Source organism: Cyprinodon variegatus, unplaced genomic scaffold (genome assembly GCF_000732505.1).
Source record: "Cyprinodon variegatus isolate N-32 unplaced genomic scaffold, C_variegatus-1.0 Scaffold245, whole genome shotgun sequence".
Lineage (NCBI taxonomy): Eukaryota > Metazoa > Chordata > Actinopteri > Cyprinodontiformes > Cyprinodontidae > Cyprinodon > Cyprinodon variegatus.
In genome coordinates, this window is record NW_015150698.1 from 762449 (window position 1) to 783621 (window position 21173).

At 35.7% G+C, this 21173-nt stretch overlaps 1 protein-coding gene across 4 annotated transcripts in view; it reads right to left on the reverse strand.

The window, feature by feature from the left end:
- fgf13 (fibroblast growth factor 13) overlaps positions 1 to 21173 on the reverse strand; it is a 120545-nt gene that overhangs the window by 28587 nt on the left and 70785 nt on the right. For 2 of the 4 annotated variants that reach the window (XM_015381977.1, XM_015381975.1), the window contains one exon: positions 1335 to 1445. In XM_015381977.1, the coding sequence (XP_015237463.1) occupies positions 1335 to 1445 (111 nt within the window). Of the gene's footprint in view, positions 1 to 1334; positions 1446 to 4278; positions 5142 to 6317; positions 6557 to 21173 lie in introns of those variants that run through there. The other 2 variants (XM_015381978.1, XM_015381976.1) reach the window with 2 other exon arrangements.

Genomic DNA, 21173 nt, shown 5'->3' on the forward strand with positions numbered 1-21173 from the left:
CCTGCTATCTGAAGACGCCTACTGAACTGCTATGATGCTGCGCATCTGGCTGCGCATCTGCGGGCGACCGCGCGAGGTCACGTGACAAAGGAAGAGGGAGAGGCTGGTCGGGTGTGCGCAAGGAGGTGGCTCATTTCGGGGCATTGTTTCAGTCGTTTTTAATGGCTCAGGTTTTCAAAAGATCATTTCAAAACCGACCTCAGTAAAATCTTATTAATATTAATAATAATAAAAAAAAAAAACGAGTTTTAAAAGGGCATTTTCTTTGATAAAGGGCAAACTTCCTGGTGCTTTAGCACCACCTAGTGTCTATGTATGCACGCCCTGCACCTGCAGTTGGATTGATCTACATTTCAGTGGCTGTTTGAGAGATGAATAGCGATGAGGTAATGAAGCTAACTGTGGCAAAACAATGTCATATGCCAATGTTGAAAATAAGAAACCTTTAACTTTGGTTTTGTACTGTATTCCAACTCCTCTCCACCTCACTCGAGTCATCAGTAACTGATGTGAGGATGAGACTAGAGCCTTGAAACAGATAAAAAAATGTATGTTTGATCATTATACATTAAACACACATATAGATCCCTGTAAGAAGGGACCGCATTGCCTGAATATAAACCCTGCAAAGTTTAAATGAATATACAGTCTCCCAGGAAAATTTGGTTGCTTTGACTTCTGTCTTTATAACAAATGGGGAAAGGTGGAATTGCCGTATCCCGTAAAGCAGTGTAAAAATTTTTAGTTCCTTTGTCTTGGGCAGTTATTGCCACCCTCCTCAAAGTTGCTAAGCACTGGTGAAAGTGATACAGACCCCCATTGGCCATTATAGAGGTATCATTCAACTAGTTGCAAGTCGACGTATAATCACAAACTTCGGAAAATATTTTATGAAGGTGGAAACGCTACTTAATATTGGTTTAATATGGAGTGATGAATGTCTTGTCTTTACAAGTGACTCCATGACTTCTCACTCTTTTGGTCCAAAGTGGTCTGATAGCAGATTACAAACATGGAGGGCTTTTATTTTGGGACAGTGTAGACAGTGTAGTGTAACCAATTGCTTTCTGGGGTGCTAAACCTGGGAGGCCGGTGTAGCGCCCCTAGTGGCCAAATGTTAAACAGTGTTGTTCAAAGGAATATCACCATAGATGTAAAATCAGATTTTACCAAACCACTAATCAGAGTCAGTCAAGGGAATACTGGCCAACTAATTGGTCTTTAAAGAATTCACATACAGTGTACGTATAAGGTAAGGTTTTGTCTAGATCCTATTTTCACCCTGACACACCAAGCGCAAAATGTATCTGTAGGACAAAAATGTAGGAACTTACTGTAACCACTGTCCTCCTCTTTTGTTCCATCAATGGTTCCATCTGCCTGCAGCTGCAGGTGGAAGCCTTGTCGACTGTACAGCTTCGTAACAATCCCCTTTAGCTGGGGCTCTGTGAAAGCAGATGGGAAGCAAGGAAAAAAGAACAAAATGCTCATTAGTGTTGCACAATATTTGCTAAACATGCAGTTGCGACATTAATTCTAAATATTGGCAATAATGATGAACTTGAACATTATCCACATTTGATTTCTATTTCTAATGAATTAGAAAGCCACAACATCTTAATCACTTCAACCTCTCCATCAAGTGTGAGCTAAAAGGGCAGTGAGAATCCATTAAACAAACTAATGTATTATTGTCTTGCAATGTGTAGATGTCTTACACTTTATCAGCCCATCAAAAATTGCAATCAACCACTTATTTGCAATAGTGATATTGATCCATGCTGATATTACCAAGATGATTTTGATTCAATACATTTTGCAGCTCTAAAGTTGAGCATTAATAAAAATGTCACAAAGGCCAGTTAAAGCAATTTCTGTCAAATACGTCTAAAGTGAAGAGGATGAAAATGAAAAACTTCATGATTTTGATTGATATCAATAGGGATTTCAAAACCCCAAAATGACAGCTGCAACAATGCAAACAGAAGTTACTAAAATGATATTTGTGAATAAAGGAATCAAAGGCATTCAAAGACTTAAAAAGTCTTTAAAGACTTCCACAGTCTGTAATGTTGTTTTGTTTTTGTTTTTTTCTACACTGATATAAGGTTTTAAAGGGGTAAATTTTAAAGAACTAGCTGGATTCTGGTTGTTATAGTTATGGAAACAATGGCTACTGGCAGGTATTCGTTAATGATATAAGAAAACTGAAAGGGCTAAAAAGGAGCCCCTGAGGCAAGACTAGAAAGGAATAATACCACAGATAGACAAGAACAATCAGAGCAAAAATGTCTCAGGCCATGGAGGTGTAATAGTCCTGCTATCGGAGATGAGGAAAGAATCTTTTTCCAAATGTCAGTTGTTGTTTTTTTTACTCCACATTTTTTATTGACACTGTTTACAACATTAAAACGGCAGGTTATGGCTTATCATTAGAGGTGTCATTTTTAAAATAAATGTAAAGATATAGGAAAATGTACATTTAACCAAAGATATAAATGCATTGATTTAAGGAGCATTCTAAAATCAAACTGGCCAAACACATAATCTTTCATTTTTTTATTCAACTTTAATGGTCTTTTGAGCAAAGAATTAGATGTAATGGAGTCACACTATAAAACTGAAAAAATGATAGAAGACAATGATGGCATGAACAAAATTAACATTAATTCTATGTGTGAATATCAAAGTATGCAATGTCTCAGCTGTTTAAAGACTTTATCCGAGAAAGAACATAGTACAAAGACATAATAATAATATTAATAATAATAATAAATATCTATTTTCTGAGGATTAAACCTCACACAAACAAATCACTTTGCCTTGTAGAATAGCCATTTTAAAATGTCAAACTAATTTACATCTTATCAGTCTATATAATTACAGTTAAATGGTATGAGTTTTCTCAATCTAAAATTTCTGGGTAATTGGAAAGGATGTTAAACCTCTTCCTTGAAAAGCACAGTAAGATAAAGTTGTGAACTGTGCTGAAATTAAGATAACTAAATTGAATTATATCAAATAGAAGTAAAATCATATCTTGTGTATATTATTCTGCAGTCTTCTTGATAACAAAGTTGTAATTAATTTATACCAGCAATGTTTACTCGTCGTCTTTGTCGTCTGTTTATGTATAATGTGTTTTTATTTATTTATTTTTTTTTTTTTTACTTTCCTGTCACATCAAAAGAAATTTCAAAAGAAAATGTCAGTCTGCACGTATTCTTGTTGGTGCTGCGTTACATCATGAATGTCCAATTAGAGCTAAGTGCCTTCCATTATCTGTCTACTGTCCCTGTTGGGGGGGTTGTGTTTTGGTTTTGTTTTTAACCACACCTCACCTCACGTCTTATCTTCTCAATTTTATTTAGGAATAATCACTGTTCTCTTTGGGTCTCTAGTTGTATAGTGCTGATCTCTAAGAAAAACATGTTAATGTTACTTTATAGTTGAATAAGCGGATGTATAAGGCTGATAATCTATTATCTTCAAATGTTAGAGAGTTTTCTTGTCTATGCAGGCTCACAAAAGGGATAGTATGAAGTACACCCTGGACAGGTCACTAGTCCACCACAGGACAGCATAAAGGCAAATATAACAACAGCCATGCACGCACAAAATCATTCCTTAAGGAGAGACCATTCAACCTGATTGGCATGCTATTAGTCTGTGGGGGGCTACAGTAAACATGCACATCCTTTGGTAGAACTTGCAAACTCTGTGCAAAAACACCCCAGGCTAAGATCGGAACCCAGCACCTTCATCCTGCCAGGCAGGCATTATACTGATGATAATAAAATGACTTTAAAATGCAATGAAGAGTTTGAATACACCCACAGGCACAACATTCAGCTTTGTAGTAAATTTTGTCTTAAAAAGAACAAACAGAAAATAATATAATGACAACTTTTTCATCCACACTAACAGACTCACAGAGAAAAAAAGGTAATTCTGTATTTAACCTGTCAATCAATGATGGGAACTGGAGGTGACTGCTGGTTCTCTAAAATTATAGAATTAGAATATTTTTTTTTTTTTACATTGGTGAGTCTTGGCTTATTAAATGTGATCACATTGTTGGAAACAAACGTTTAGTGTTCTGAATGAAAAAAAAGCCTGGTTTGGAAGTTAGAAAGTAAATTATTAAACACATTTTGGATAAAGTGAAGGATCCTTTTATTTTCTTAGAACATAAATTAGAATACTATATTTCTATTGTATAAATGATTTTTATAATATTGTATCTCCTAATAAAGTTGAAATATCCCGAAAACAGACCTGGTCGCCTCCTGCGTCTCTTCTTAGAGCCAAAGAGTTTGACACGTGAGAAGACATTGAGTCGGTTGGGTTTCTCACAGCTTCCCTTGGTTTTGTTGGGGCTGCTTACGCAGCGGCAGGCATTAGACTTCTCCCGCTCCCTCGCCTGCCTCTTCTGCCTGATGAGGGAGCTGGCGATAGCCGCTGCCATAGCCAGTTTGGCAGCGGTCTGGGGAAGAAAACTTCCAGAGGAAAAAAGTGGATTGATCCGCAAAAGTGGTTTCTGACACTGACAAGAAAACGTCCAAGCGCAGCGACAAAAGACAATCTGAGGCAACTAGCACGATGCCAGAGGTGAAGATTTTTCAAAGTGCACCGAAAATGAAATGGAATAGTCCCCGAGGGGGAAATAAACCAGCTTGCTGAAATGACCCCCTAAGGGATCATGTTCTACTGATCCAGGCTTTATTCAGGAATTGTCCGGAAAAAAGTGAAGTTTGACGCATGGAAATTCGACTGTCCACAAGAAGATATATATAAAAAATGCTTTAATTAAACCGCGTTGCATGTTTTTTTCTAATTTTTCTAACTCAAGAAAAAAAAAAGAACACTGTCATTAAGTGTCCATCCTGTTACAATTAGAGCAGCTTTCATGCATAGTAACCGGTCTGCTGAATGAAACTCAGTGGGTGGAAACACCTGTTTGCAGACGCCTCCGTGACTGCTTCCCTTAATCCTCCCCGACTGGTAAGGCGTTTATAAACTCATAGCAGAATAAATGTATCACTATAGAGATTCCGTTTGTGTTCTTTGTTTCTCCTGTTCAAGTTGCTGGAAACCAGGCAGCCCCATGAAGAGTAGCAGGAAACGCCCCATACTGAATCAGTAAATGAGCGCGCAGCGCAAACACAGCCAGCCACGCTGCTCAGAGCGTCTCCACATCCAGGAACCTGAAGACTGAGCAGGAGGAGGGAGAGGACGGACAAGTCTGTGTGTATATTAGAGATTATAGCACAGATACAAAGTCAGAGAGTGCGCGCAGAAGCAACACAACTGACAGCTGACATACATTTCATGTGAAGCATGGAGAGAGAAAATTAGGGTGGGTGGTGAAAGGAAGTAATCCAAACAAGGGGTAAAATAACATCACAGATTTTCTATTTATACTATATTTGAAGTGTTGGAGCAAACAGCTCTAAGAATTTCGATAAGGACAGTCACATTCTGCTATTTTTAGATGCCAGTTTAATTGAAAGCAACAATCATTACTGTACGCACGGCTTAAGCATCCAAAAACTAAGACAAATTGAAAAACAAGTGTTATAATTAATATGAGTATGAATATTAAAATAGTAAGAACACAGACTTGTTAAAACGATCTGGAAATTAAAGGCTTTGTAAGTCCTATAAAATCGAGTCTGTCAAAATCTGTATTTAAAAGAAAAAAAAATAGAGGAATATAACTGGAGAGTTAAAATAAAGGAGATGCAAAAATACTTTAAGGTTCAATCCGCCATCTCCAAGCATCACGAGTCGCACTACCTTCACTCCCCACTGGACACATTTCAAAGATTAACCAATGGTGCCATCTACAGTTGTAAGACCAAAATTGACACTGGCCATGTTTTGTTTTACTTCCCAAATAAATGCAAACGCCACACCTTACGGTTAGGAATCCGTCGGAAATACAAGCACTGATCACAACAAATTCCACAACCTGAAGGAGGGCATGATTGGCAAATTATTTTAGATGGATCAAACTACTATAAAAAAACCTTTCACACACAAAGCTTTGCTCAAATAAATACAAGAAAAAAAGGTTAAAAAAACGGAGAAGTGAAATCATCTATATTTCAGCACCATGGACAGCAACATTAGGCTCGAAAACGGATGGTCTTAATGTAAATGTCCCTATACACACAAAATATTCAGTATAATATCTGCTGTTCCTTTATGTATGGAAAACAATTTTATAGAAATATATCAACTTTCCCACAGTGTATGTCATAAAAGAATTAAACATGCACAGTTAAAATGTAACATTAGGAAAGACAGCCTACCTGAAACAGATTTTCTCAAGGGAAAAGTCATCCTTTTCCGTAGATAAGCCAAACAGCAGTGATTTTATACTTGGACTACTTAGAAAATGCTGCTAAGGGAAAGGAGAGGAGACTTGATTCTCCAAAGTTCAAAGCATTGTCAGACAACTGTCAGAGGCGCAGTGGAGGAGAAAGCATTGAGGCGTGGCCATCAACAGGAAGGATCATTACAGGACATTAGCGACATACCATTATAATAAGTTGTAAAGTGGCCATTGAGGATTCATTTAGTGGTCAGTGTTGATCTGGCAGACACTATTTTGCCTGTTCTTTGTGTTGCTGGTAAAAATGGAGGAAAGTAGCTGATGACAGAAAAAAACAGAATGTAGAATAGTGAACAAATATGCGAGCTGCGACTGTCTACCTCCTTCTTGGGGGCCTGAAGACTTTGCTCTCATGTTACAAAAATGATGTAAAATGATCCGTTAATGCTCTGTGTAAACTGGTTACTCGGGCATTTCCACTTTGACTGAACATATCGATGAGACAATGGTGAAGATTCGCATTAGAGAGATTTTTTTATTACAAAGATCTTTTTTTGCAGTTTAATTGTATTAAGTAAAACACCCATAAAATAGATATTTATTGATCATGCTTGTAAAACAATGTCTAGAGAAAAATCCTATAAAAGATTTATAATTGGGAAAGTTTAAGTGCTACAGTAGAATGTTTAGACTTTAAGATGTTTGACCTCAAAGTAAACCCATCTTGCATGATGCATCAGCAGTAGTTGCTGCTGTGTTCTGACTATTTTATACCCTTATGAACACTAGATGGAGCAGTTGAACTAACCACAAAATACAGTATTCCTCTAAAGGGGGAAACATCCCTACTGTTAAGCAAGGTTTATATATTTTATAAAACCTGGTGGAAATGTTTAAGATAGTAAGAAAACAAATTATAAAAAGTGTTTTTGCAAATGTTAAAATAATAGGTTCAAATGATTATAACACAAGTTGAGGGTTAAAAAAACTTGACCGGGCAAAAATTCACATTAAAACAGAATAATGACCTTAGCTAAACTACAGAGGAGCTGGGTTGAGATCTAATCAAAAGTAGTCTATGGTGTTTTTATGCAAAAACATACATATGCATTTTGCACTTTTCACCAAACTCAATTGCACACCTTTTATGCTATCTTTAACTATTATGGCTTTAACATATTTTGCTATTTGAGTTGCAGATTTGCCCTTACTGTAGATCTATATATTACTGTCTATTTGTATTTTTTGTTTTTTTTGTCATTCTTTTTGCACTTCTATTATTGCTGTTATTTGCAATTCCTTTTGCTGCTGGGACACATACATTTCCCCAATGTGGGACTACAAAAAACATTTCTATTCTACTTTTCTATATTTCGCAAAAAAGAGAGAGCAAATCTTTGTGTCGATATAAATAATTTCAAATGGGTCAGGAACAAGAGTAATGATAACAAAGACATCACATCTATGCTTTCTATGCGATTTTGTCAGGTAATAATAAATACATTCAAACTGCTCATGAAGAAGTACTATAGTGTAGGATCAAAACACATCCACAATAATATACAATATCTTTCACAGGTTCAGATATTGTGCTTTTGAGGGTTTGATTCTATTTAGAAACGTTCTCTAAAAATGTTTATTTTGAAGTATTACTACAGAAATTATATTCAAAGTATTAAAATACTGTGCTTTTAACATATCAGTTATTTAAATACTTTACTTCCCAGGCTTTCTTATCTTTTTAAGAATTTATGGCGTGTTTAATGTCAAAGACAAAAAAATTTGTTCATTGACAACATGTATATTTCATGGGCAAACAGAGAAAATGATTTTAAGCTGTTATGACAACTGATGATGAAGACATTTTTTTTTTTTTTTGTCACATAAATAACTTCAATGTCCTGTTCCTGTCAGGTTATAATGTTTGTTAACATTTATTTTTCCACTTTCTGGACAGTAGGCTGAGAGGAACTGTAATGAAGCTGGATAATGATGAGCTTAAAGTCTTGTCTACATACTATAAGCTTTATATGAAATTTTGTAAAATGTCAGTCTGTTAACTCTCTGCAAGAGGTATATTCATTCATTTTTTTTTACTATTGTAGTCTAATCTAATGGTCAACTTTGAAACTTACTCAAGAATAAAACTAATTTAAAAGCATTGCAAAGCATACTATTAATAATAAAGATAAAGATGGATGTCCCTGTTCTACTGGATGTTCTACTTCTATCTATTCCTTGATTTAAAGGGTACATATATTTAACAGTCGTTTACTTTCTTATGACATTGAAAAACCTGCAATATGGAAATGGTTGTGCTTCCATGTAGGAGGAGGAGCAGAAGAAGAAGAATGATGTGTTCCTTCAGCAGCTGTTTTACAGCCAAAGGGAAAAAGCTGTCTTCATGTATGTTGGTGTGGGCTTGCATGATTTTGATTCTGGATGGATGGTTAAAAAGAGAATGTTCTGGTTGGGCTGGTTTGTCCCAGATCTATTTGTGCTTAAGGAGGAGACGGGTTTCTACACCCGCACGTATTAAATGTTCTTAATCTTTTGAGGTTAAAGATGATCAAAGTTTCCACTGCTTTTGATACAATTGTATATCAACTACAAAAGTTTACTACAAATCTATAAGAGATCTTTATGAAACAGATTCTTAGAGACAGATTGGTACAGAGGTAAAGATAGATGGAAAGATGGAGTTTGTGGAAATAGAATACTCATCAAGCCTTGGAAAATACTGGAATCCAATTCCACACTTTTCAAGCTTTGCTCAGCCAAGCTTACAAGCCTATAAAGGAGTTACATATTGAAATAATATTCCAATTACTGTATTATAACTTTAAACTTTTCTGTTCCTTCCAATGCGTCAATTTTTTTGATGATAAAAACATTGATTAAATCTAGACGATGAAAATCAAATCGAACATTAAAATTTTAATCAATACCTGGCATATTTTTTTCTTGAAAATGTAATGAAGTTTGTAAACTATTGTTTCACAAGGAGCAAAAACCTCCCCTGTATGGTATACATAATAGGATCTCTGAATGGAAAAATATCCCTGCAAAAAGCACACTTTGGAAAATATTTTAATGACTCTTGTGCATTGACTGTCACCTTAACTATGCCATAGCAGAATAATTTTCCTCATTTCTTATTAATTCCAGTCCACCAAGTTTAGTGTTCTGTACCTCGTAAATTAGTTTATGTTTCAACATGTTAGTCAAATAATCAGGTTATTAGACTCAGAAAGAGGCTGCATTTTAAACCATCTAATTGCAGCTGCTGGCTCATGTTCCTTCATGTCCCTTTCATGAAGTCAACACTAAAGCCTGGTCCTCAGGGCCAACTAACCGGCATGTTTTAGGGGTTCTCCCTGCCTGCATCGGACTTATTCAAAATGATTGCTCTGCAATACAGAGCAATAAAATATATTACAGAATAAGTGTGTCAAATCAAACGTGACAAATCACTCAGAGACTTACTTGAACGGTAATCTATATTTTCCATTTAAAGCAAAATATTGGGTTGTAAAATAAGTAAAACTATGAGATGAAAGAAAAAAACATTAATAAACAAAAAGGAACAAACCAAATAAAACCCTTCTCCGGCTCCCCGACCAACACTGCCAGTACTGATCCAACACACCAAGAACTTCATTGTATGCTATTACACACTCACAACACTACAGTCGCTACAGACTTAATATTATCAAATAGCTGGAAACGCTCTCCATAATGAACCCGAAATGCTGTTAAATTTAACAGGAGATTGTTTGAGTGAAGATCTACTTTTTCTTTCCATTTGAGTAAGACTGTACAAGCAGTAAGGAAAATAAGATATAGAATGTTTTTTTAACAGTACTTAAGTTTGGTTTTCTCCTCAAGTACTTCTATCTGACTTAAATAACTTTGTGATTAATGCAGTCATTTGATTCTGGTGCGCTGGAGCAAACACACATCTTAAACAAGCAGAACAGTGGGTCCTTAAGACCAGAGTTGAAGACCACTGAAAAAGAGCAAATGTTTTTTTCATTTATGAATTTATTTGAAGGTATGTGTGTGATTGAGGGTGGGGGGTGTCACTATTTGGCCCTTTCAGAATTTCTTTGTAGTCCTTATGATATTTCATTGGTTACGTGGGAAATAAAAATGTCCTTATTTTAATGCCTCTGCTTTTCCAATGTTTTTCCAGTGATCTGTTTTCCTTTGGGCTGGCTGTGTACACTGCTCTGTTCTGCTGAGTAGCGTGAGCAGGTTCACCTGTGGCAGCTCAGTAACCTCATCCCTATTGTGTTGCTGCCTTTTTATACAGAGCTTCCACAGCCATTTAACATCAGATTCCTTAAAGGCAATTTGTGTGAATAAACTTTGAGACATTTTCTGGCTGCCACTACACATGCTTTTTTTCTGTGACCCTTGCCTAGATATTGGACCGATTTTTTGCTCCCTCTCTTTCACCAAGAAGCAAGTATTTGCGCATACCTGACTGTTTCTTGTTTCCAAACAAAACATTATATTGAATACATCTTATAAACAACTCCTTGTGTTCAGCTGACTTTCTGAGCTTTCTGTTCTTGCCATTACACATTAAGGCAACATAAAATACCTGAATAATGCCCAGTATCTTTATGCATCGTCTTAACCTTCAAATCAGGTGGGATTCAGTCACCTACAAACAACCTGAGATTTCCCTTTGCACTTATCCCAAGTTTTGCATCAGTCGTCATCACAACTGATAAATTCAGGCCATCACTCAAGCAGACAGTTTGGCCTTCCACAGTAAAGACTGTTTTATCACTGACAGCTGGTAAGACAGTCACTTGGCAAGTGACTCTTCTGCGGTGTGTGAAATCATGAAATTGAACCTGGGTGACATATACTTGTGTTTTAGAAACACTAGTGATGAGATAAAACAAAACCTTTGGTTTTTAAATGTGTTTCTGTATCAACATCAGCAACAAATAGCAGAACCTTTAGTTTAGAAGTGATGTCAATGGGACAATGATCCGAATACCTGTAACATGTTAAGCCTTCAAAACGCAAGAACTTGAGAAAACATGCTAAATGACAAAGGGTGGTATGTGTGTTGTTTGTGTAGCTATGTGCTGTAGCCACATTAATTACTGTAGTGCCCCAGAATGCCAGTCTACTGTGACCTCACAGGGTCACATTAACTGTACTGTACGCACACAGAGCCACATACGCAGCAGGAGGATGAGAAAATCATTACGAGCGGCTCAAAGCATGGCCGTTTCATAGAACCCAGCTTGCTACAGTATTATGTTCAGAGAGCACATCTAATTTAACCTTAAAAAAATGTTAAGGGAAAAAGACATCATATTCTAAGGTTTTGTTAAGATTATTGAGACACATTAAATAAACTATAATCTAAAATGCTTTGTTTTTTGTCTAAAAACTTTCAAAAGAATGGTTTATTATCATTGTAAAATTTGCAGTTTTCTCAACATAACTTTACAAAGACCAAAATAATAAGCTAAATGCACATCTAAAAGTGAAGGGAACTCGTTTAATATGCATGTCACCGCTTGCTCTACATTTCCATTATTAGCCACTAGAGAGCAGAACACCAGAGAATAACAATAGAAAAACTGTATGCTGGGACTAGGTACTGAGTTAACCTTTGCTTTATTCAATTTACAACAAAAATTACATCTATATCTTTACTTTTTAATAACTCCAGGCAGTCATAATGATACACAAGAGCTACTAGTTTGAGAGAACATAATAAAAAGCTGGTGAATCTTGCTGCTTTTTAATTGAGATAAATGATGCTTTCAAGAATTTTACTATTGACTTTATGCCAGTGTTTTTAAACTGAATCATATCTGTGAATAACTCTAAAATCCTGAATCAGGATGCTCATTGTGGGAGTACAAGATGGAGGATACACTACATCAAATCCTGAAAAAGGGATTATAACTTAAAAGGTTGCTGCTGAAATAATTTAGTCCATTGGAAACAATGTACCAGTTCTTTATTTCTCGTGTTCTGCTCCTTGTGTTTGATAAATTTGGCACATTGCATGACAACAGCAGCTTACAGCATGTGCGGCCACTAGCTCTGTGGTGATACCACACGTTACTATGGATACGGCACATACGTAAGAGGGTGTGTGTGAAAGATGGGGTGGAGAGTGCATGTTACACACTCAGAATGGGGGTTGGGTTTTTATACAACAAGAAAGCCATCAATCGCTCCAGGTTCTGGCAGAGGAGCAGAGCTTCAGCACTGCCAATGTGTCCTTTTACTCTTTAAACATTGATGTTTTTAGAGCATGAACAAATTAGTCAGCAGGCTGGAACTAAAAGATATAAGCCCATAATTTATTTTGGTAAATAACATGTCTTTGGACAAACAATTGAACTAAAAAAAGGCAACAATCACTTAGCAATCTATGTAAAACAAATAATGGCAAAAAACAAATGCATCAATATAGTTGGGGATGAAATATTGTATTCTGTTTAAATAGGAAAATGTTTAATGCTTCTCTAAAACAGTTGTATTGACATCAGGCTTATGGAAAATCCATTTACTTCACTTAAGCATAAATTGTTACTCAAATATTTTGCAGAAATGGGCAAAAATGTATTCCTTTTATTTTTTCTCAAAATATTGTCTTTCTTAAAGTCTTAATGTCTTAATTCTCTAAATCATAGTCATTTCCTTTTTTCTCTCAATCAAAAAGTGGAGTTACCTCTAAGGTCATGTAGCTGTAATGCTACTGCGTTGCTAAGATGCTGACATTTTCAACTTTTTAAAGTACACAACATCTTAACCTTAATTTAATTACTTATAAATGTAAAACAAGATAACAATAATCAAATTATTCGAAATAACCGTTAAGAAATATGGGTCATATAGAAATAATAAAATCATTTTCAGAGTACTATTTTACGATTTTGTGGCACTTTTTAAAGTTTTTACTCCCAACCATTTGCATTTTCAGCTGTACAACACAGATTTGGAGCTAATCACCTGGCTAAGTAAACAGGATGAAAGAGGGAGGATTTTAGTCTCTGAACCTGTTATCCACCTCTGTTCTAGTCACTATCAAACAGAGACGAATCACATTCAGAAGAAGAAAGTCAAAGTAACCAGTTAGTTAAGGCACAGAGGCTTCTGCTGGAGCTGCCAGCTTAGCCAGTAGTAGCACACCACGGTGAAACAACCAAAGACAAAGCAGAGCAAAGGAACAGACGGAGCAGAAGTAACAAAGGATGTTCATTTGCTTTTAAAACTTTAATTGCAATTTGATTTTAACTATATAATCAGAAGTGAAGCATTTATTTTAATATGCAGTACACAATATTTTTTAGCCGAATGCTATGTTTTACAAACTTAATCTAATAATTAAAAAATAAAAGGGAACTGTTTAAAGAAACGTGTTTATGAAAATAGTTTTTATCAAAACATGTTCAAGTGTATTGTATCTACATATTCTATGTACATATTATATAACTATAGAAACAATTTATGACATCTGTGTTTCAAATATCAGTATTGTAGGGTGAAGTTGTGAAGAAACTGAGACTTCAAGCGATTCTTGCAAGGAAGGATTTTTACTTCTGTAGACGGAGAGAAAAAACGCCGACTGGAACAAGCCCAGCACACACATTTATACTGTACAAATCCCAACACACACACTCCCAGTCGAAACCAACCCACCCCTGCATATAAAGAACTTTCTTACACAAGAACATTTGAAGAAAAACAACTTCAGTTCATCAAGGACATACATTTTTCACTAGCCAGATAAACATTTCACAACAGCTGCCTTCTGTTCACGGCATGAGGGAGTCTTAAGCACCTTAAAGGACGTGTATCTATATTTCACTCTTGTCTAGAGTGAGGAGGCAACTGCTCTCTGTCATCCCTACTTTAACTCCCTGCCTAATATTCCAGCATAGAGACTGGTACAAGATTTCTCTAATATTACTCCTATATGCTGAGAAAAGGCACACTCTAATATTTCATCTCACAATAGTCAGCGCCACCAAACCCGAGATCAAGACATTACAAAGACTGAGGGAGAGTGAGACATGCTTCATGTCACAATAAAATGTGAAACATAATCAAAATTCCTTCTGAAATTATTCTGAAAGAACCACATTCCAATAAAAAGTAGGACCATTAAACAGATTAAATAAATGTGAGACTGCATGGCGAAACCAGAAACAGTTCTACCCAGGGTTGTTTTGAACCATTGACAGATTCTGAAAGAGTGGAGTCAAGGCTTTCCAATAATATAAAACTTGTAAAAATACAAAAAGAGGATTTAAGAAGATATGACCATTTAAATGTCAGCCCTTGTTACAAACTGCATCGTCAACGTATGTAAATATGAGTGTGCAGGTGGCTGTTGCTGATTGGTTCCTAGATCATGACGGGATGTCCAATTGGGAGTCACCCAGAGGTTATGGATATAAAAGCTGCTCACATGGACTTCCTGCATTCACCGTCAGCACATCTCAACTGGCCGAACTGTGTAATATCATGTAAAGTCTTGAGCTTGTAGGAATGAGCTGCTGTTTCTGTGTCCTAAGTTTTCTCATTTTTTTCGTAGTTAGGGAGGTAAATTTTTTTTTATTTGGTTTATTTAATTTTAATTAGGTAAGTTGGTTAATATTCAGATAGTTTCTATTTTTTGTTGTTTTCGGCATTAGCTCTCTCTGAAGTCATATGCTCCACTTGTAACATTTATTTCAAAAATACTTTTTTTTATAAATTATAAAATGTTCAACTTTGTCTGTGCTAGCTGCTTGGGATCTGAAGAGAATGGATCTTTCGTGCTATGATCTGGCCACCCATAGACAGGTGGAACAGTGCTCTTCAAAGAGCATGAGTGAAAATTAAGGCTTGGAAATTTTGTCATATTCACTCAGGCAGCTGGGGGTAACAAAAGCTGCTAATTTGAATAATTTTGAATAGCACACCTCCCACAACACTGCCCACAACAATGAATGTCAACAAAGGCTTCTGACTACACTGTCATTAACTGTCATTAACTAAAAGCACTATTTTTCTATGAAAAATATATTTTACATCAACTCATTACAATACTTATGTAGAGGTGGTTGGAGTACCAAAAACTGTTCTCAAGTAGGAGTAACTACTTCATCATATTATTACTTAAGTAATAAGTAAAAGTGCTTCTCAAATACTGAGTGACCTTCAATAGGAGGTACAATAAGCTGAGAGACAGCAGTTTGAAGAGGTGTTAATCTACAAGAGAATTTTGATGCAGTACTACCAATTGTTATGCATAGTGGCCTCCATTCTAACAGCACTTATATGATGAGTCCCAGTTAGAATTTAAAGATTAAGTCTTTTGCCCTAAATGGGCAGGAAATCATTAAATATTAGGAAAAATAAATGAAAGATGGTGGGCTTATAGCCCAAGCAATATACTCTCTGCTCACACACTAGCTTTCTCTGCATTTTGAACCATCCATCAAAACACACACACACAATGAAGGAGGCTTTGCAGGAGACAGGAGAGCTTCACAGATGTGACAATATCTGATGTTTCACACTTCATTTTTCAGGTTTGAACCAGATGTTATAGATAACACAACAAATGTGTCATGAATAAAAACAATGTGACAGCAGCTTTAAAAAATCTCTAGGCCCTCAGGGTTCAAGTGTAAAGAAATTCTGATTTTCTCAAAACTCACTTTGATACCTAAATAACTCTAAAGCAACACTGATGTGTTGTCAGGTATTTTTAACTTAAGATAAAAATAACACTAAACGAGACTATTTTCATCATATTGTCTTAATAAAATATTTCTGAGCTTTGCTCCATATTGCATTTACAGTATTAAACCACAGGTTCTAGCTCTTTATCTCTTTAAAATGCCAGAACTTAATGGTAATAGAGGCGTTATCTGGCATTTATCATGTAACCTGAAATATTTCTTGCAGCAACTTTCTTCAGTGTTTTATCACTAATGGAAATTTTCTCTCACACATTGAGGAACTGTAAGGGCCTTTTTTCACCCGGAGAAAATGATCTATCCTTGTTTCATATGTCTACAAAAGCTAATTTTGGCATTGAAACCCTGAACACAAGCAAACGGAAGACTTTAGTGCCTGCCAGAAAGTTTTGGTCTGTTTGTTTGGTGTAAAAATGACAAAGAGCCACAAGTGTTCACTGCTAGGTTTGAAATCTGGGATTGTACACCCTATGTGTGACATAAAGTGCAAGGAAGGTCATAATCATCTCTGGTGCTAAAAATGTAATAATCTTTATTCCTGAAGCTGTTGTACAACATACAGTCTAAATATTTATGCACTTATCCAAATAAAAAATAAAAAAATACAGTCATGGACTAAAATAACTGTAATGATGATAATAGTGTACTTTTAAAACTGATGGAATGTACATACAGTATACAGTGTATTACACTATTTCATTTGCCATTGCTGCAGTAAAGCACACCATATTTAATAGATAAGACTCTAAATAAAATAAGAAATTGAAATAAGAAAACAAAAAATCAACAAACTTCCATCCCCCAAAAATACAATAAAATAACATACAAAAATACAAAAGCTAGCCTTGACTTGTGATGTGCATGACCTTAAAGCATCACAACAAGGCCTGTAGAGTTATGAAATAAAACAAATGCTTTTTTATTATCAATTTGAAGCACTTTTTACTCACATAATGTACATTAAAACCTCTATATTGGCAAAAGACAGTAAAGGTAAACGTTTTTAATAATGACAGTCATATGAGGTTCTTTTTGAATTTGTCTTCCGTTTTTAAGAAAATACTTCTGAAATGATAGTGCCTTTACAAATGTTCTGCTTTTATTTTGGAAGGTAAATACTTTCTAGTTTTAGAATAAGAGGGTGTTTTTTGATAAAAACAGAAAGCACACAAGTGAATATATTCACATATCTTTAACTGTAAAAGTTCCGGTTTGTTAATTTAACATGCAAGAGAGGCAGTTAGTATACTATAGAAGAATACTGTGGGCATTTACAGACTAATCTCTGGCCTTGGTGCTTTATTTTGTGTTTCCCAGGCAATGCATCCGTTACCTTGTGGGGACAATTTTCCACAAACGTGCATCAATGGCACTGAAATCCCAATAAGACACGCCAAACAGTGTTAAATGGCCAGAGTTCAGACAGATGTCTGCCTGAAATTAATAATAGAGTAAAAATCATTAGCCCAAAGCAGTAAGCTAGAAAGTGTGAGACTAAAGGCCACAGCAGCTCCCTTTTTTTAGTTCTAAAACCCAATGCAAATTTTCCCTTTTGCCTTTAAGTTTAGAAAAAAGGGGGAGTTTGGACTTTATTCATAGAAATCATGTAAAAAAAATAATAAAAATAAATTAATTTGACATGTATTTTAAGCCATATCATAAAATAACTATACAAATGAAGCATGTCTTTTTTCATTTGTTTTAAATAAAAACTGAGGGAAGTTAAATTGTAAATGGATCTACTTTGCACTAGCAATAGGTCAAGAGACTGAATAAAACGTTGCAGTTTAAGACAAAGAGGGATCGTAAACAAAAATTGTAGTTGATTTTTGTCTATGGATAATGCAATGGAGCTGAATGCAAATTTTGGTGAAAAAAAGCTCATACTTATTCATAGATATTGCTGAATATTCTAATGATATTACCACCTGTGGCCAAAACACCGAACTACACCCCTCTTCTACGCATTCTCGTAGCTCACCCGCATACTTCACAAGGTTTTTTTTATTTATTTTTTTTTTTTTTCACCTCGTGGAGTTGCTATCGGTGTCTAAGTCGAGCTGGATGCTGATCGCTTCTGAGTAAGCACAAAATCCACCCTATATATAATGCTTGAGAACTTCCGACCCAAAGTAAATTAAGGAAAATAAGCTAGAGTATTGGCGTCGAATAACTGAGGTGTCTATCTACTCATCAAAGGATCTTTAATAATAAAAGGTCAAACAAAAAGGCTATTTAAAGATATTTTTAAGTAAAAACTTGCATATTGTCTCTTTGAGATTATAAGAACGGATTATTAAAATGTGTGTCTGAGTGTGTGATGTTAATTGAACTGTTTTAAATCAATTTTTTGGTGTCTTTGGAATTGCTGATTTCAGGTTTGTCAGTCTGTCTTCTATACAATGGTGTCATCCAAGCCTCTTAAGAGTAAAAAACACATATAGTGCAATGTGGTATCACAAAAAATGGGAGCGATTTTTAATTTATTTTTTTTGCTCAGTACGTGAGTGCGAATGCTACTGTTGTTACTCGTGTCTCTATCTGTAATGTTGTCACAGAAAGAGCTATTGTGTCTCTTAACTTCGTACATTATTTATTTCATTTCCCAGAGAAGGTATTCTTTGCTGTTGCTTCTGTTTTTCTTTTTTATTTTCCTCTTGTTTCATTTTTTCTTAGCGTTTGCACCTCAACAGGGTTTTCACAGGGTTCTTTTATTACTTTTGCTTTACCAAGTTAAGCGACATGATGAGGAGGTCAACGGTTCAGAGCTTTGCTTACCGTTCAGTGCTTCTACTATTTCTGTTCATGGTTCATGATTGCCTTGTGTGTGACTGCGACATTTTGAAGTGAACAAATGGCACCACAGGCTTCTGGCAAGAGGTATAGCAGAGAGGAGGTTATGAAATTGCTTACATGTTGTTTTTACTATTATTTCAAATGCACAGTAGTGGAATGGCTATCTTATGATATTTAGAGATCAATAATTTTAATTATTTCACACTTACAAATAAATTGGTGTATAGTTGATGATTCCTCTAGGTTTCATCTTCCATCATTGATGGCTGAATGTTGAAGCACCGAGGAGTTACATTGATCGGAAGTTTATGCTTTATTGCCAATGGTGCCATTTGGGGACTCCAATTGGCGCCATTGGCACTAATGCTCAATGTGAAGTTATATCAAAGAAAACATGGAAGATCTAGGCAAGGAAAAATCTTCCAATTTTCTTGTGTGTGTTTAAATACTTAAAGGCATACCACAGACTTTGTGACCTAAAGAGCTGACACATATGAGTTATTTTAAGTGATTCCTTAGGCCGATATACAGCGCTTGAAACTATCAATGCTAAAAGTGTGGCTGCCCTCTTGAAATACTGCCTATGTAGGTTGGGAGAAGAAGCACTGTCGTTGGCCTGGTCATGTGAACTGGAAGAACGTATCGCTTTACGGCCACAGGCTCTTATATAGTCACTGAACTAAGGCTTATGCTGTACCATTTTTCCGGTCATGGCTGGGGCAAAGAAAAAGTTTAAACCTTCTGAGGAGGCTAAAATGGAAAACATATAATAACAGGGATTGTGCACGACAAACAATAAGAGTCAATCATGGAAAGGAGTTTGTTCGTTGCTCTTTCTCACACCCTCTGAGCTTAACCAAGACACAAAGCGTAGACCCCAATCAAAACACAGGGGAGGCTGGCTGGCTGACTGTTTATTGACTTTTGAAAGAGTGTTGCAGCGCTTTTGGCCACTAGGGGTGCTAGACGTGAAAGTTACAGGCCTAGCACCCCTAGCGGCCAATAGTTACATGGTCTGCCTTTAAAAGCTACATAGTGATTACCATAGCAATTTTTAATGCAAAAATAAAAAACATTGCTTTATATCTCCATAAAGATACAGAGCTTTGGCATGTGATCCAAAGGGGTAAATAACAGTTGGTTATTTAATGTGGGTATTTTTCTGTGTTTTTCATTTGACAAGTTAACTGGTTATAAACTTATTGAATATCAATAGGAACCATTTGTCTTGCATAGAACATTTGATTGTTTGTTTTAAGTTACAAAAATTAACTAAATTAATCTTGGGCCCTGTTTATAATGTATTCATTTATTTAGCTTCTTGCATTTCAAATGCTCATTGTGCTTTTTGTAAAGTTTCTTGATAGGTGTCATTTTAACAACTAAAGTAATGGCATATGAAAAAAGAAATTTGTATGAAACATGAACAAAAGATTGTACTCAGAAGGAGTTTATGGAAAAATTAACTCATCTGGATACCAGATTGTCCAAGTCTCAGATGCTGCAAAGACTACTGCGTATATTTACTTCTAGCATCAATAATGTAATGGTAGCAAAGGACACCTTGTGCACCACTAAAGAACTCTAAAATTTGACAACCCATGAATGAGTAGATTGACTTTGCATTTTACCAGGTTGATGCCCTTATGGTAATCTCATCACCAGCATCAACATATCTGTGAACATAATGCAGGAAGGTCAAATGTGTAGTGAGGCAAACTGAATATGAACATTAATTAAGCTAATTTTAGTCTGGTCACACACTTTGGCTTTCTCTTGCTACGGAGTGTCCTCAGTGAAGGATTTGGTTGTTTTATTTCCCTGATTAAGCTTCTCAATATCCCAGCACTGATAAGATGTGTGATGTGAAAGTCTTAAAGAGTCAAGTCTCTCCATGTAAATGTGTGACTCCCCACATAGAGTAACATTAAAATGATAATACACATTAATGCTAAAATCAGAATGTGTGTAATAAATGTGGTAGAGTAATTGGATAAAAATTATCATGCGGAAGAAATCAACAAAGCAGGAAATGAAACTGCAGCAGATATTAGTCACCTAATAGGAGTGGGTGGGTAAATAGGTCATGTTCCCCTACAAAACACAGTATATCCCAATTTTTATGTGTAGAGCACATGGCTGGTGAAGATGGAACATAAAGAAATCATTGAAAGCATAATCATAACGGGTTGTGATGGATACCAGCCAGACACAAAAAACATGATACAGCTGATGCAGAACCCATATCTATGTGAAAGTTAAGGCTAAAATCCAGATATGGGCCTTTGTGGTTTTAA